The sequence below is a fragment of the Silene latifolia genome, chromosome 9, assembly GCF_048544455.1.
Source record: "Silene latifolia isolate original U9 population chromosome 9, ASM4854445v1, whole genome shotgun sequence".
NCBI classification, from domain to species: domain Eukaryota; kingdom Viridiplantae; phylum Streptophyta; class Magnoliopsida; order Caryophyllales; family Caryophyllaceae; genus Silene; species Silene latifolia.
The window spans coordinates 205,347,996-205,362,182 of NC_133534.1; the positions used below are offsets into that span (position 1 = coordinate 205,347,996).

Genomic DNA, 14,187 nt, shown 5'->3' on the forward strand with positions numbered 1-14,187 from the left:
GAATAATTATAATCGAAAACAAATCTAATGGAAACCAAAGAAAAATAATTTTCTTATAAACTAAGGATCACAATTCGGCTCGTTCTATTATCGCTATCTTCATGTAGCTTTTGAGTGGATCCTTCGTTGAGATAAAATTTACCTCTGGCTAGTTCCAAAGATCGTTGACAAATCACTTTTAGCCTTTAAAAGAACACGCTGCAAACCATCAACGAACTACTCTTGACCATATTACTGATGAAACTAACCCCATGAATAAATGAAAAAACTCTGAAATAAAGGACGGACAAACGATTCTCACCAAAAGGGAGACTTTTATTAAATAAAAGATAGATATGCAAACTATTGATTAAATAGCTTTGATTAAGTTTAACGCCATTTCACCCAAAATTAAAACAAACACTAAGAAATTAAGTTCCAAACTCATACCAACCACGTGTAAAATTCACCCAATAAAATCAGAAGCATCCATGGCTCTCACAATTTGCAGTCTACATTTCAACCACATGAATAACATGGTAAAGCCCTCTTTTTTGACCGACACTCATACATTGTATATTGTATTGTATAATGATTTAAAGAAGCCACCAAGTGGTAATTAGTTTCGATTCGCCGCACATTGTCCTCAACAATGGAAACCTAATTGTTCCTTCCGAATTTATTCTATTTATTTATCTCCATTAGCTAGCTTGATTGTGTCACATGCCCGTGACCTTCAAACTGTCACCTCTTCTTTAGTCTATGATGATTGTCTATGTCCCATCTCTTTTTATTCTTTGTTTAATTTAATTGTATGATGCTCAGATTCTGATATGGGTTTTATTTAGCGGAATAATCATGGTGGTTCTAATTAGTTGTTGTAAGGTTGTTTTACGCGAATATTGTGTCAAATAAATCCCTTTTGCGAATTTAAATGTTAACCAAAAACCCTAAAAAAGCCGTCTTACACCAACTAGCCTTACTGACAAACATATTCATTTTACTATTAAAACGGATATACTCGTAGTTCACAAGAATGGGTGCACTCTTTATATGACAAGTTGTAAGTCTAGAATGGCAATAAGATGGATTGGGTTCCTCTAATCTAAAAATCTGATATAGAAAAGGTGTATGTCTGTAAGATGAGATGACTTTTTTTTTTTTTTTTTTTTTTGATGATCTCCAACACCTGTTTGATTGCCATAAGACTATCTATCTAGCATTCTAGCTGACTCAAAAAATCAATAACACCCATGAGGTGACATGAATGATAAATACTTGAGTAGGATGGAAAAATAAATGTAATTTAGTGTTGCTTTTATGCAATCATGGAATATGATCTGATATGATATGATCACATCAAGTTAAGGAAGCTTCTTTATGATGATTAAGTGCTTTTGTTTTATGAATGATGACACCAGCATTTATTCAGTGAGTAAGATAATGATGTGTAAAGAAGAAGCACAACAACAAAGATATGAAGTTGGAATAAGACTCTACTTATAAAGAAATTTAAAGTAAAAGAAAGCATTTTTTGATGAGTGGGTTTCATATTCATATTCATATTCTTGTCCATCAAAAACCCCAAGTAGCCTCTCAACTAATACTACCTTTCTATTCTTATTGATGGTTACAATACACACTTTTTTCTGATTTGTCAATCTCCTTTTTTTTTTTTTTTTTCAATTTTTTTAAAAGTTTCTGCCTTTGAAAATGGTATGACTTGTGGGTCCCTTCCACTATCCCATAATCATTTTCATTATCATCATCCTCATATTCACTTATTCTTGATTATGGTTGTCTATTTCTTCTTCTGTTTGCTTCTGACATTCTTTCTTCAGAGGTTTCAAGAGTCATGTCTGGACCATGTAAGTTTTCCCTGTTTTACCCCTCGATATGTCGATACTGACTGTTTTTGTAGCTTTAGTGTTATTTACTCTTTTAAAGTATTTTGCTGTAGTTTCAGGTTGAGTAGGCATGAGTTCATCAGTTTTACTATAACCACATTTTTTTGGTATAATATAGGGAGTACTTTGCAAAACTTTCTATTTTTAGATATAAGGTACTTTTGGGAAGTTGGCATCAGAATTTCAATTCAGGGGTCACTTTTTTCTTGTTCCACTAAAAGGGTAGTAGCTTTCTTGTGAAACAACTTCATTAACGGTTGGCATGGTGATCATATGGTTGATGGAATAGTGTTGAACCTATTTGGCGCGAACATTCGTTCATTTGTTACACCACTTGAATCGTTAGTCCCATTCGAAGCATTGGGGTAATTATAATGATTCATGTGCTACTTCACTCTACCTGCTATCCTGCGAATTACTATCTTGTTATGAACTATATTTGTCGAAAAGTAGTTATATTTTTGTGCTATATGTACACCAGACACCAGTGGCATCATACTACTTTCTGTTGTTGTAAGCCTGTACTGTCATGACTGACGTTATGCTTGATTGTTTTTCAGATATGGAAAGGAGTAAGAGGCTTCAGTATCATTTTTCTGCGCACATCCTGACAAGGATAACAATTTGCTGGTTTATCTTCATCTCGTTAATAAGAAATGGTTTCTCAACCTCAGCTCCAGACGTTGAAGGTTAAAAATCTTCCCTTTGTATTTCCTTATTGTGCTTCTTCTAGTTTATGGATGGCTGTGACTTTTGAGTTCCTGCAAAATTGTTAGACGTTTTCCAGAATGATGTAGACATACAATCACATGTTTTATATGTGAAGGAGTGTAATTAAAGAGTCAGCTTATTGATAATCACTCGCAACTTATAGTAGTTTGTTTATATGTGATTTAACATTGCCCAAGTGCCTCAAAGGCTCCTCCCAAAGTGGGGTAAAGGGGAATCAATGTACGCAGTCCTCATAAACTGTTTTCAGTGTGTTAGGATGACATGACAGTGGAAAAAGAATGCCTAATTGTATGTAATTGATTTTTGTAATTTAGTTTAATGGTAATTACTAAAAGCTCATGGTTTCTTAGACTTTATTAGGTTGTCGGTCATTAACCCTTTGTATGGATAGGGGAATTTGGAGGGAAAGGGAGGGAAGGGATTTTGAGGGAGATAATGTCCGAGGAAAAATAGATACCTCGATTTCCCTCCTACCAGCCAAATTAAAATCCCTCCCAGTCTCCCACAAAGCACAAATTTGGAGGGAAAACTCAATCTCTGCCTCTCCCCTTCCCTTTCCTCCTTTTCCCTTCCCTTGTTCCCCCTCCGCTCTCTTTCCTTCATATTTTGTATCTAAACACACCCTAAATGCCCCCTAAAATCGTGGAGTCTATGCAACTTTTGCGCTTTTTCATGCTTTAGCTTGCTTGTAATGAGTTAGAATTGTTTACGTTTGCTTTTTGGGCACTATTCATAAGTGAGAAGAATCTTCAATATAACTTCTAATGTATAACATAAAAGATAGTCACGTGAGATCTTGTTTAAATTGTCTTACCGAGTGCATTATGAATATCAAATTTTTATAATTTTCAATGATATGTAACTAAAGATATGAACAAAAGAAAACAAGCATTGGCATACGTGCATAAAGCAAACGTAAACTATCATACGGAACGGAGGAAGTACTAATTTACAATATTATGAAGATAATGTATTACTCATTTCTTGACGTTTGCATATATATATGTTTGAACTTGTGTAACTGCAATCTGTGTACCAATTAGCACACTCCACAAGTCACTCCTCTCAGGGCTGTATGTCTAATAAGATAGTGATTGCAATATTACTTTCATCAAAGATGCTTTGAAGCCTGAAATAGAAAAGGAAACCAAGATTCCGAGTTTGGTCAAAGAAGCCTCTTTTGAAATATCCCAGATTTCCCTTTTTTGCCACTAAAAGTGGACCTGTAAACTCTAGGTTGCTCTGGGACCATTCCTAATTTGGTGTTTTTCTTGCTGGCCTTCGGCATAAGTTCCTCTTCTACTCTTCAAACAGCGTATAAACAACTAAAGATGCATCAAGGGTCAACCTTATGAGCATATCCCTTTTTTTGCTTTCCATGTGATACTCTCCAAGTCCAATGGCCTTTTATTTGTTATCAGCTGAATGTCTCTCGAAATTTTCTCGTGAATATTCTTTTCATGGCATGTGCCTGCTCATTTTTATGAAATAGTAAAAATGTCCAATGGAGTCATCTCGTAAAAAGTCTGTGTTTTAAACTATACAGAGATAAGGTTGCGTACATCCGACCCCCTACCTCGCCATTTGCAGGAGTCCTTGAGGTATTGCTGTAATGTTGTTGACAGAATACATCACAAATTCACAAACCCATAGTTCAGAGGTACATTTGATAATTTGAATGCCCTCACCATTCTGTATGGGAATATGCATAGCGGATAGGATAGAGTTTGATGATAGATGTCACTAGGAGTTCTCCTGTACTGACTTGAAGCACTGTGGATTGTTAGGTGAAGCTTTGATGGATCTCTTGAAGTCTCTGAATGCCTCCAACAATAAGATTTTGGATTGGAATTATTACCTGGTGAGTCCCTGCTCAGGATGGTCTCATGTCACATGCTTGAATGGACATGTCACATACCTGTAAGTTTCTTGCCTTCTAGATTTAGGTTAACTCGTCTAATTATCCTACTATCACATACCTGGACTTTTGCTATCCACGTTTATAATTGTGCTTATGGAGAGACCTTATCCTTTCAAGTTTCAAGCTATATTGTTTTCAGCTGTGTTACTTGATGTTTTCTCGCAGGAGTCTTGGTTCGATTGGGTTTTCTGGGACTCTCTCGCCTGCCATAACTAAACTGAAGTTCTTGAATAGCTTGTAAGGAACAATCTTATTGTAGTTTGCCACCTTTATCTTTCATTATCGACATGCAACAGTTTGTAGTGCTAAACTTAATTTAATAACCAAACTTCTATGATATATTTGGATAAATGTGAGTGTATTATCACATTGATGAAAAAGGAGAGTGTTGATCACTTTATAAACCAAGGAGCTATGCCTCCAATCTTCCTGTCGCCAATTGGTTTTGTGATGCTCTGATGGAACATTTTTTGGGCATATTCCTCTTGTGGATGTGGTCTAGACTCGTTTTATGTAAATTTCAAACAAATACAGCCAAACCGACATCCCAATACCTTCAATGAGGTTTCCGTCAGACTGTTTGGCACGGAAATCCACTTATTAGCTATGCATAAAGAGATGCTGCTGTAGTACCTGCTATGTCTCAACTGGCAACAGTTAGTGGCCTAGAGGCTAGTCAAATTACACACTTTTAAGACCATTAACAGACAACTATGGTCCATTGACATTTTTTGACATGTTAAAGATATATATATATATTGTGTAGTAGTATTTCAGTCTTTATAATTGCATTTGATGTTATACAGGGAACTGCAGGATAATAATCTATCGGGTCCGCTACCTGAGTATTTGAGCAGCTTGGTGAACTTGCAAACTTTGGATCTCTCACACAATATGTTTACTGGTTCTATACCAAGCAGCTGGGCACAACTCTCCCATCTTAAGCATCTGTAATCCCTGTTACATTATTTCTCAAAAGATCTTTCTTGTCCCATTAACTTACTGTCTCTCTTAAAAAGGTTGCATACTACTTGCATCTTATGGGATAGCAACGGGCCGGATCTGATCAAGATTTTGTTGTATCCAGATCTGTGTGTTTCAACCTAAATTTAGATCCAACTCTTATCCACAGGGTCAATAATTCTCAGACCCGGTACCCTCAGCATAGGCCATAGGACCCAACGGATCCAACCTGAACCCGTGAAGTTTTGCCTATTTTAGTAGATTTGGGTCATAGATGAGAGCCAAATCCATCTCCATCTCCATCTCCATCTCCTCATCAATAGATATACCCAGGTCCCGAGTACCCAACTCTCCGTAGGGTGCAACATTTTATAATACAGTGGATCTGGATAGGGTCTAGAATCCATTGGCTTCCTGAATGTGAAGTAATGAACAATGAATGTGCTAACTGTTTGCCTTTTGTATCCCAGAGATCTTTCAGAAAATGATTTGAGCGGCACAATCCCGTCACAACTATTTTCAATTCGGACATTCAAGTAAATTACTGACTGATGAAACTTCGTTTTGTTAATCTATTTACAGCATACTCAACTTCGTCTAATACACTTAATATGTCAGTTTTACAGGAACACGCCTCACTTGTGATGCTAAAGTTCAGAAACCTTGTGACACTGGTGCTTATCTTGAAGGTATTATCCTGTAACCAAATTTTATTTTCTACAAAATAACTTTTTAAATTTCTGTTTTGGCTGTTCTTTGCAAGGATTTTTATATTGAAATACAAAAATTCGTACGCAGTTGCAACTAGAAAATCAAAACTGGAACTATTCATGATTGCTGCAAGCTGTGGAGCATTCTTTCTGTTGTTACTGGGGGCTGCTTTCACATATAGACAACATCACCTGAAGAAATGCAAGGAGGACGTATTTGTTGATGTTGCAGGTATTCTTTCTCAGCCTTCGCATAAATCTGAAAGTTTCTCATAAATTGTTTATGTGACGATACTGAACAATTATATGTAAGCTTATCATCAAGATATCTGAAATCTATGATGTTTGTGAATTCTGGTCATCCAGGCAGGCTTAAATTATACACCCTCCATTCTACTGGGCTCTACGTACTTTATAAAGCGTGAAATCCCGGTGGAACAGATGGAGATTGACATTGTAAAAGGAATAGCCTGTTAGTTGGTTACTATAACCTTTTCATCGCCTCTTTCTTTTATCCGCCACAATCACTACCTCCTACTTCTCTTTGCGTTACCTTTCTTTTACCCAGGAATGCAAGCTCACAAGCCCCTGCTTTTTGCTGTATATGAACCAAGCATCTGGTTTCTCTCTGTAGGTGAAGATGAATGCAAGTACTCTTTTGGACAAGTGAAACGGTTTTCGTGGCGTGAGATACAGATTGCCACCAACAGTTTTAGTGAAAGCAATGTAATTGGGCAAGGAGGGTTCGGAAAAGTGTACAAGGGGAAACTTATGGACAACACGAGGGTGGCCGTAAAACGCCTCACAAACTATCATAATCCAGGCGGAGAGGCTGCCTTTTTGAGGGAGGTCCATTTAATAAGCGTTGCTGTTCACAAGAACCTCCTCCGACTCATTGGTTTCTGTACCACTGGATCTGAGAGAGTTCTTGTCTACCCTTTCATGAAAAATCTCAGCGTTGCTTATCGCTTAAGAGGTGATTATAATCTTTTATTCAATTGGTTTTTATATATTTTGTGTTTTGCATGACCTTAATGTGAGTCCTAGATGTGAAGCCTCCTTGTCATAGTGTTAGATAGTCCCATCCAAGGACAGTCTCGCCATAAGATTATGGTGAAACCAACGAGGTTTCATAATAAAATCATTGAAATCTATGATAAAAGGGTGAGTTTAGGGAAAAAAAGGGTTTGGCGTTTCAAAATACTCTGTTATTATAAATATTTGAGACTTTCCTCATATATTTCACATCATCATCATCATTATTATAAATATGTCACAGACATAGTCTTAACCTTACTGTAAGACGGTCTCATATGAAAGTTTCTCATCTCTTCACTCTCAAAAATAACATTTTTGTGTGGTACACTATATATAGAGTTGAAGCCTGGGGAAGAAGGGCTTGACTGGGCAAGAAGAAAAAAGGTGGCCTTCGGCACAGCTCATGGGCTGGAGTATCTGCATGAGCATTGCAATCCAAAGATCATACACCGCGATTTAAAGGCTGGAAATATTCTACTAGATGATGATTTTGAAGCCGTTCTTTGTGATTTTGGGCTGGCAAAATTAGTGGATGCAAACCTAACCCATGTTACAACTCAAGTGCGAGGAACTATGGGTCACATTGCTCCCGAATATTTGTCCACTGGAAAATCTTCAGAAAAGACTGATGTGTTTGGGTATGGCATTACCCTTCTAGAACTTGTTACAGGCCAGCGCGCCATAGACTTCTCTCGGCTTGAGGAGGAAGAAGATGTCCTACTGGTTGATCATGTGAGTTCTTTTCTTCACTTCTGTGATTCTCCTGTATGATTGGTTTGGATGGGTCATTGGGGGTTCTTAGAGGTGTACATCAGGTTCACTGTTATCGGTTAGTCGTTTCTATGGTTATGAGTCGGTTCATGTCTGTGGTAACGAGTCTAGTAATTCAAGGTTGGATTCTGAGCGTTTCTATTAATGTTTTGTTTCAAGCTAATCGCTTCAAATTAGGCTATTTCCTAATTGTTTTGTCTGGGGTTGTTTATTTTTGGTATTGAGTCGGATCAATACGAACTAGTGGCTGATTGAGAACAATTTGAAAATGTTTTAGATGAAGAAATTATTAAGGGAGAAGAGGCTCCATGACATAGTGGACAGCAACTTGAAGTCTAACTATGACCATAAAGAGGTAGAGATGATAGTCCAAGTAGCGTTGCTGTGCACTCAGAACGCGCCTGAGGCTAGGCCGAGAATGGCAGAAGTGGTCAAGATGCTGCAAGGTGTAGGGTTGTCTGAAAGATGGGCTGAATGGGAGAGGCTTGATGATGCCCGGAATCACGAGCTGTCAGTGTCGCTTATGGAACACCGTTTTGCTTGGATGGATGAGTCTACTGATGAGCAGGAAGCCATGCAATTATCAGAAGCAAGATGATATTTGCCTCCAATTTATTAACTAGGTTGCATTGATCAATAAGAGATTATTATGGTCAATAGTAGTAATATATTAAACACAATGGTACTGATTTTGTACAGGTTGAACAATTATTATATGCACACAAAAGCTGTAATATGTACCCTTTCTATACTCACAAATTCTTGTTTCAGACAGAGGTATACGTCTGAAATGTTAAGACGGGTCAAATAAACTCGTTTTGTGCAAAAATGACCCGTCGGCTAGCAAATGAACATGACTTTACATTTATTGTTATGTATCATTTATTCCCACCTAATTGTTTATTAATAAATTACCATTAACATGTTAAATATACGGTCATTTGTACTCCTAGGGTCATAATCTTATCAAACCATCTAGACTTTTCATCAGTATTCATCTTCACTTCATCTCCTTGCTTATTTAAAGCATCCAAATTCATCTTCCATGATTCCGTCAATATTCAAGCATTCCCATTAACTTACGTATTCTTAGATTTTCTCTCTATCTAACTTGCTCGTTAGATCTTATAACCTTACTTTACGCCTTTGAGTCTAGATCTAAATCAATAAAAATTGAAGCTTCAAGGTTGATTCATTATCTAGGTAATCAACTAAAGTATTAAATTTATTCCGTGTTCTTGTGCAAGAAAATTTAATTGTTATATTAAAGATAGGGTGCTGATTTTCGCAGTACACATTTTACTCAACACAGTACACTATTGACAATTTTACCCCTTTCATTTTCCCTCTCATTTTCCCTCTCTCTAATGTTTTCTCTCTAATGTCAAAACATCAATTCATCTCAAAATTCACAAGGCAACTATTCAAGCAGTTGTCGACATCGGGATAAGGGAGTAGCCGGCGGCCGGCTTAGTCGCCGCCGGTGGTGGTGCGTCGGGATAGTATATGGTGCGTCGGCGGTGGTAAAACGGCGGTGGTGCATCGGGATAGGGGAGATGCGCCGGTGATGATGACAGGGCAGTCGTATACCTATCAAAAATAACCAACTAGCTCTAACTAATATAGCTAGGGAAGTCGGGTCGATCTCCACAGGGAGATGGGAAAATGTCAGCTTCGTCTAAGTTTGTCACGGTAACCAAATTGGGGGGTTTTAATTGATTGATTGTTCTAAACTAATGAGAGTAAAGAAGAGAATAAGGCAGGGAAAAAGGATTAAACAGATAAAGGAAGCAACTAAGACAGACGGTTCACCACAATCATTCGGTCAAGTAATCTAGGTCTCAGGTCAATTCAGGTATGGTCTAAGGAGCCGTGAATATCTCCTTTCGGTCTCAATTCGCCCTAAAGCACAAATAGCTTAGCTTTCGCCCTCACTATGGTGCCCTATTGTTCGCTACTAGTCTCGCCATTTCCAACCTTTCGGTCCAGGTCAAGGTTCACTATGATATAAATGCCTAATTGCGTCGACTCAATTAAACAGATACAGATAAATGCAGCAGATAACAACAAGGACTGCATCAGCATTAACCTAATAAATCGATTACTATCCCCTCATAATCATGGATTCCCTTTAGTCTTAGCAGAAGGGAATTAGCTACGCATCATCATTGAATCAACAACAACAACATATAAATAAAGAGAATTAAACATGATAGCAAAACTAATAAAGATTGAAATAGAGTAAAGATGATAGCAATAAAAGAGAAACAGCAAACAATAATAATAATTAAGGGATTAAAGAAGAATAATAATACCAAATATAAGTTCTGAATCTGAGTAGCAAAGTATAAAAGAGAGTGAAATCCAATAACAGTAGGAAGAATAGAGTAAAAGTGAATATCCAGGAGAGTTACGCAGTCTACTGTATTAAGTAGTACACGAAAATCCTCTTCTAAACCTAATCTATGGACTAATTACAAAAGCCCATACGAAATTAGGCGGAAAAGCTTCTATCCGAGTAAAACCACTCGATCGAGTGGAAATAAACCACTCGATCGAGTAACTAAGCGTCAAACCGTTCGATCGAGTGGAAATAAACCACTCGATCGAGTACTTCCTTGCAAAGTCTTCTCGATTGAATACTCGAACCACTCGATCGAGTAACCTTCAGTGTATAAAGCATTCGATCGACTAGAAAAGTAGTCGATCGAGCTATTTAGGCACGTTAGACATTATGACGCCCTCCGAAACCAGCTCACGCGTCTTCAAAGTGATAGATTCCAAACTCCGGCTCCTTATTCTCTATAAATGCATGCAAATGGGACGAGTTTAGGCTCGATTTAGCTCCTCTTTGGTTTATTCCTGCAATTTACATAAAACGAACCAAAGTAGAATATTCGGGGGTATTTGTAGCCAGATGCTACATAAATAGTACAGAAATGAGTGTAAAAATGAGGTAAAAACCTTATATAAAATACACGCATCAAATCTCCCCAAACCAAACATTTGCTTGCCCCCAAGCAAACTATGAATGCAACTAAGAATAAACAATGGAACGGGACCAACGCATCAGCTACAAATCACCCACCAAAACCAGTTTAATGCAACAACTAACAAAGTGGCAAACGAGAAGTGCAAACGAATTAAATCAATGTTTCAAACTTACTGAACCGTCGACCTTGCAAGACTCAAAAGATATCGAACTCTCACGGGTCGCTCATCACTCAAAATTAGGCAAAAGGTGAGTATATATGTGAAAGATAGAAAGAAGTAAAGACTCTCACCTAACTCGACCTATAAGAACATGCATGCAGTTAACATGAATAAAGTCTCTACAACCGTACATACGCATTCCAACCATACTAATGACCAAGACACATGCCGAGGACTTACATTTGGGTAAGTGAGGTAATGGGTAAGAAGGGGCTAAGATGAATTTGGATATGTGGGGTTAATAGCCAGGCTAGCAACAACGAATCCAAATTTTGAACTGCATCCCAACTTCGTACTCAATATAACAAGATGAAACGGTGCAAATCCCATGCACTCTACTCACAAAACACCAAAAACTCGTCAACTCCCCATAAGATATAAGTAAAACATGGGAGTGAAAATCATTATACAATTTCTCATTTTTTTTTCTTCGCACATGATTTTTTTTTTTTTTTTTTTTTTCATATTTCCATCTTTTCCGTTCTCTTTTTTTTCTTTTTCATTTCATTTTTTTCATTTTTCATCCATCATTTTTTTCTTTCATTCCCTTCAATTCTTCCACCATCTTCTGGAATCAGATAAAAATAACCAAACTGCAGTAAAACATTCCAAACAGCTACTCATCACTAGCTCGGTTAGGGTAGGAAAATTATAGATAGTAGCTAATAGGACAAAAAGGCAATTTGGCTATGTGGGGCTCATGGGTAGAATGAAATAAAAGGGAATTGCCTCTCCTAACATGTGTCACCATCCACAGACCGAATGCATACAGGTATTAAGAAAACTAGACTCATGCTTATGCAAATTGATGTTACATGCCTTAAAGAGAGTACTACTCACATCCTAAATGAAACCGGTCATGAATGTCACCAGTTTATAAAGCTCTAACCTCAGAATGTAATGTAGCTTGCCGATATATGAATCAAGTCTATTTGTTCAGATAAGAGAGAAACAAAAACTCGTAGATCATGCATATAGTCGTGCCAACTAAATGTCAAGAAAATGCAAGGCTAAAGTAAGGGTTCAATGTAGCGTCAAAGTTCAAACGTTCCGACTCAAATTAAACGTGAAAATTTTTGAATTTTTATGATTTTTTTTTTTTGAATTAAAAACGACAATGCATGCGAAAATAAATAAATGTGCAAGCAAAAATGCAAGAAAATATGCAGACACAGATATGGATGCATACCTCCCCAAACCACACCGTACAATGCCCTCATTGTACCAAAAATAGGGAAAGAAATGTAAACTGAAGAGAAAAGGAGAAGTGGAGTCGGAATACTTACAAAACGTCGTGAAGAGAGACCTCCCCAAACCGACCATGAACATGGGAGGTCAAAGGAAGTCAAGCAGTAGCTCCAAAGACGTAAAATAGCAGCTTGAAGGCGAAACCACTCGATCGAGCAACTTGAAATAGCTCGATCGAGTGAACTGGTGGCTGGAAGGACTCGATCGAGTAAAAGAATCTACTCGATCGAGTGGATTGACCTGCAAAACACGCGTCAAAAGCCAGGAAAGTACATAGAGTTCATAAAAACAACGTCTAAAGTTCGACATAAAGCTAAAGAAAATTAAAAAGTTCAACAAAAATACAATAAAACAGTCCGGGCTGCCTCCCGGAGAGCGCAGGTTTAAGAGGTCCCGCACGACCTTTCTGACATCAATTAACTGGCGCATCTAGCTCGTCGAAGTACAAGACTTCAACACGATTGTCTGCTTCATTTGCCTCGTGATAATGCTTCACATATTGCCCATTCACCTTGAACCTACTACCTTCGGAATCTTCGAGCTCCACGGATCCAAATTTGGTAAAGCGTAGTCACCGTATAAGGACCACTCCACCGGACTTGACTTACCAGAAATAATCGCAATCGGGCATTAAACAGCAGCACCTTTTGCACAACATGAAACTCCCGAGGTAGAATTCTCTTGTCATGCCATCTCTTCGTCTTTTCTTTATAAATGCGCGAGCTATCATAGGCATTAAGCCTAAATTCTTCCAACTCATCTAGCTGCAAAAGACGATTCTGACCACACAACTTAAGATCAAAGTTAAGCTCACGAATTGCCCACCAAGCCTTACATTCCAGTTCAACAGGTAAGTGACATGATTTCCCATAAACTAACCTATAAGGTGATGCACCGATTGGTGTCTTAAAGGCAGCTCTGTAGGCCCATAATGTGTCTTCTAATTTAAGACTCCAGTCCTTCCGTGATTTAGAAACTACCTTAGACAAGATCTCTTTCAACTCGCGATTAGAGACCTCAACCTGACCACTAGTTTGGGGATGATACCCCAAACCACGCCGGTGTTGGACACCAACTTTAGACAGAATAGAAGTTAGTTTCTTTTTCCTTAAAGTGCATTCCCCCATCACTAATGACGACCCTAGGAACACCAAATCGGGGAAATATGACCTTTTAAAACATTTTTATCACGGTCTTGGCATCACAATGAGGTGAGGCAATTGCCTCAACCCATTTCGACACATAATCTACAGCCACTAAGATGTACCTGTTACCTTTACTAGACGGGAACGTTCCTTGGAAATCAATGCCCCAGACATCGAAAACCTCAACCTCTAATATACCATTCTGTGGCATCTCGTGTCTCTTCGAAATGTTCCCTGATTGTTGGCAAGCATCACAAGCTGAAACAAAAGACTTTGCATCAGCAAACAAAGAAGGCCAGTAAAAACCAGACTGAAGTACCTTAGCCACGGTGCGCGATGGACCGTGGTGACCACCATAGGGAGAGGAGTAACAGCCTTCCAGGACTACTTTGGCCTCCCACTGCGGAATACACCGTCTGTAGAGACCGTCTGCACATTCCTTAAACAAATAAGGATCATCCCAGAAATACTGCTTAGCGTTGTACAAAAAACGCTTCCTCTGCTGATGAGAAAGGTCAGGCGGCAGCTTGCCACTGACAACGAAGTTAGCTATATATGTA

At 38.1% G+C, this 14,187-nt stretch overlaps 1 protein-coding gene across 7 annotated transcripts in view; it reads left to right on the top strand.

Annotated features, from left to right (window-relative positions):
* Window positions 1–431: 431 nt before the first annotated feature.
* Window positions 432–14,187, top strand: part of LOC141600392 (putative LRR receptor-like serine/threonine-protein kinase At5g63710) — a 35,787-nt gene continuing 22,031 nt past the window's right edge. Inside the window, exons 1-11 of one of the 7 annotated variants that reach the window (XR_012524310.1) lie at window positions 432–518; window positions 2,447–2,575; window positions 4,406–4,538; window positions 4,705–4,776; window positions 5,346–5,489; window positions 5,973–6,038; window positions 6,121–6,191; window positions 6,301–6,444; window positions 6,847–7,188; window positions 7,588–7,982; window positions 8,299–8,758. Coding sequence is in view for 4 of the 7 variants with exons in the window: in XM_074420624.1 (XP_074276725.1) it covers window positions 1,835–1,847; window positions 2,447–2,575; window positions 4,406–4,538; window positions 4,705–4,776; window positions 5,346–5,489; window positions 5,973–6,038; window positions 6,121–6,191; window positions 6,301–6,444; window positions 6,847–7,188; window positions 7,588–7,982; window positions 8,299–8,619 (1,830 nt within the window). In the remaining 3 variants the exon portion in view is untranslated. Of the gene's footprint in view, window positions 519–627; window positions 1,848–1,939; window positions 2,252–2,446; window positions 2,576–4,211; window positions 4,279–4,405; window positions 4,539–4,704; window positions 4,777–5,345; window positions 5,490–5,972; window positions 6,039–6,120; window positions 6,192–6,300; window positions 6,445–6,846; window positions 7,189–7,587; window positions 7,983–8,298; window positions 8,771–14,187 lie in introns of those variants that run through there. The other 6 variants (XM_074420626.1, XR_012524308.1, XM_074420624.1 and 3 more) reach the window with 6 other exon arrangements.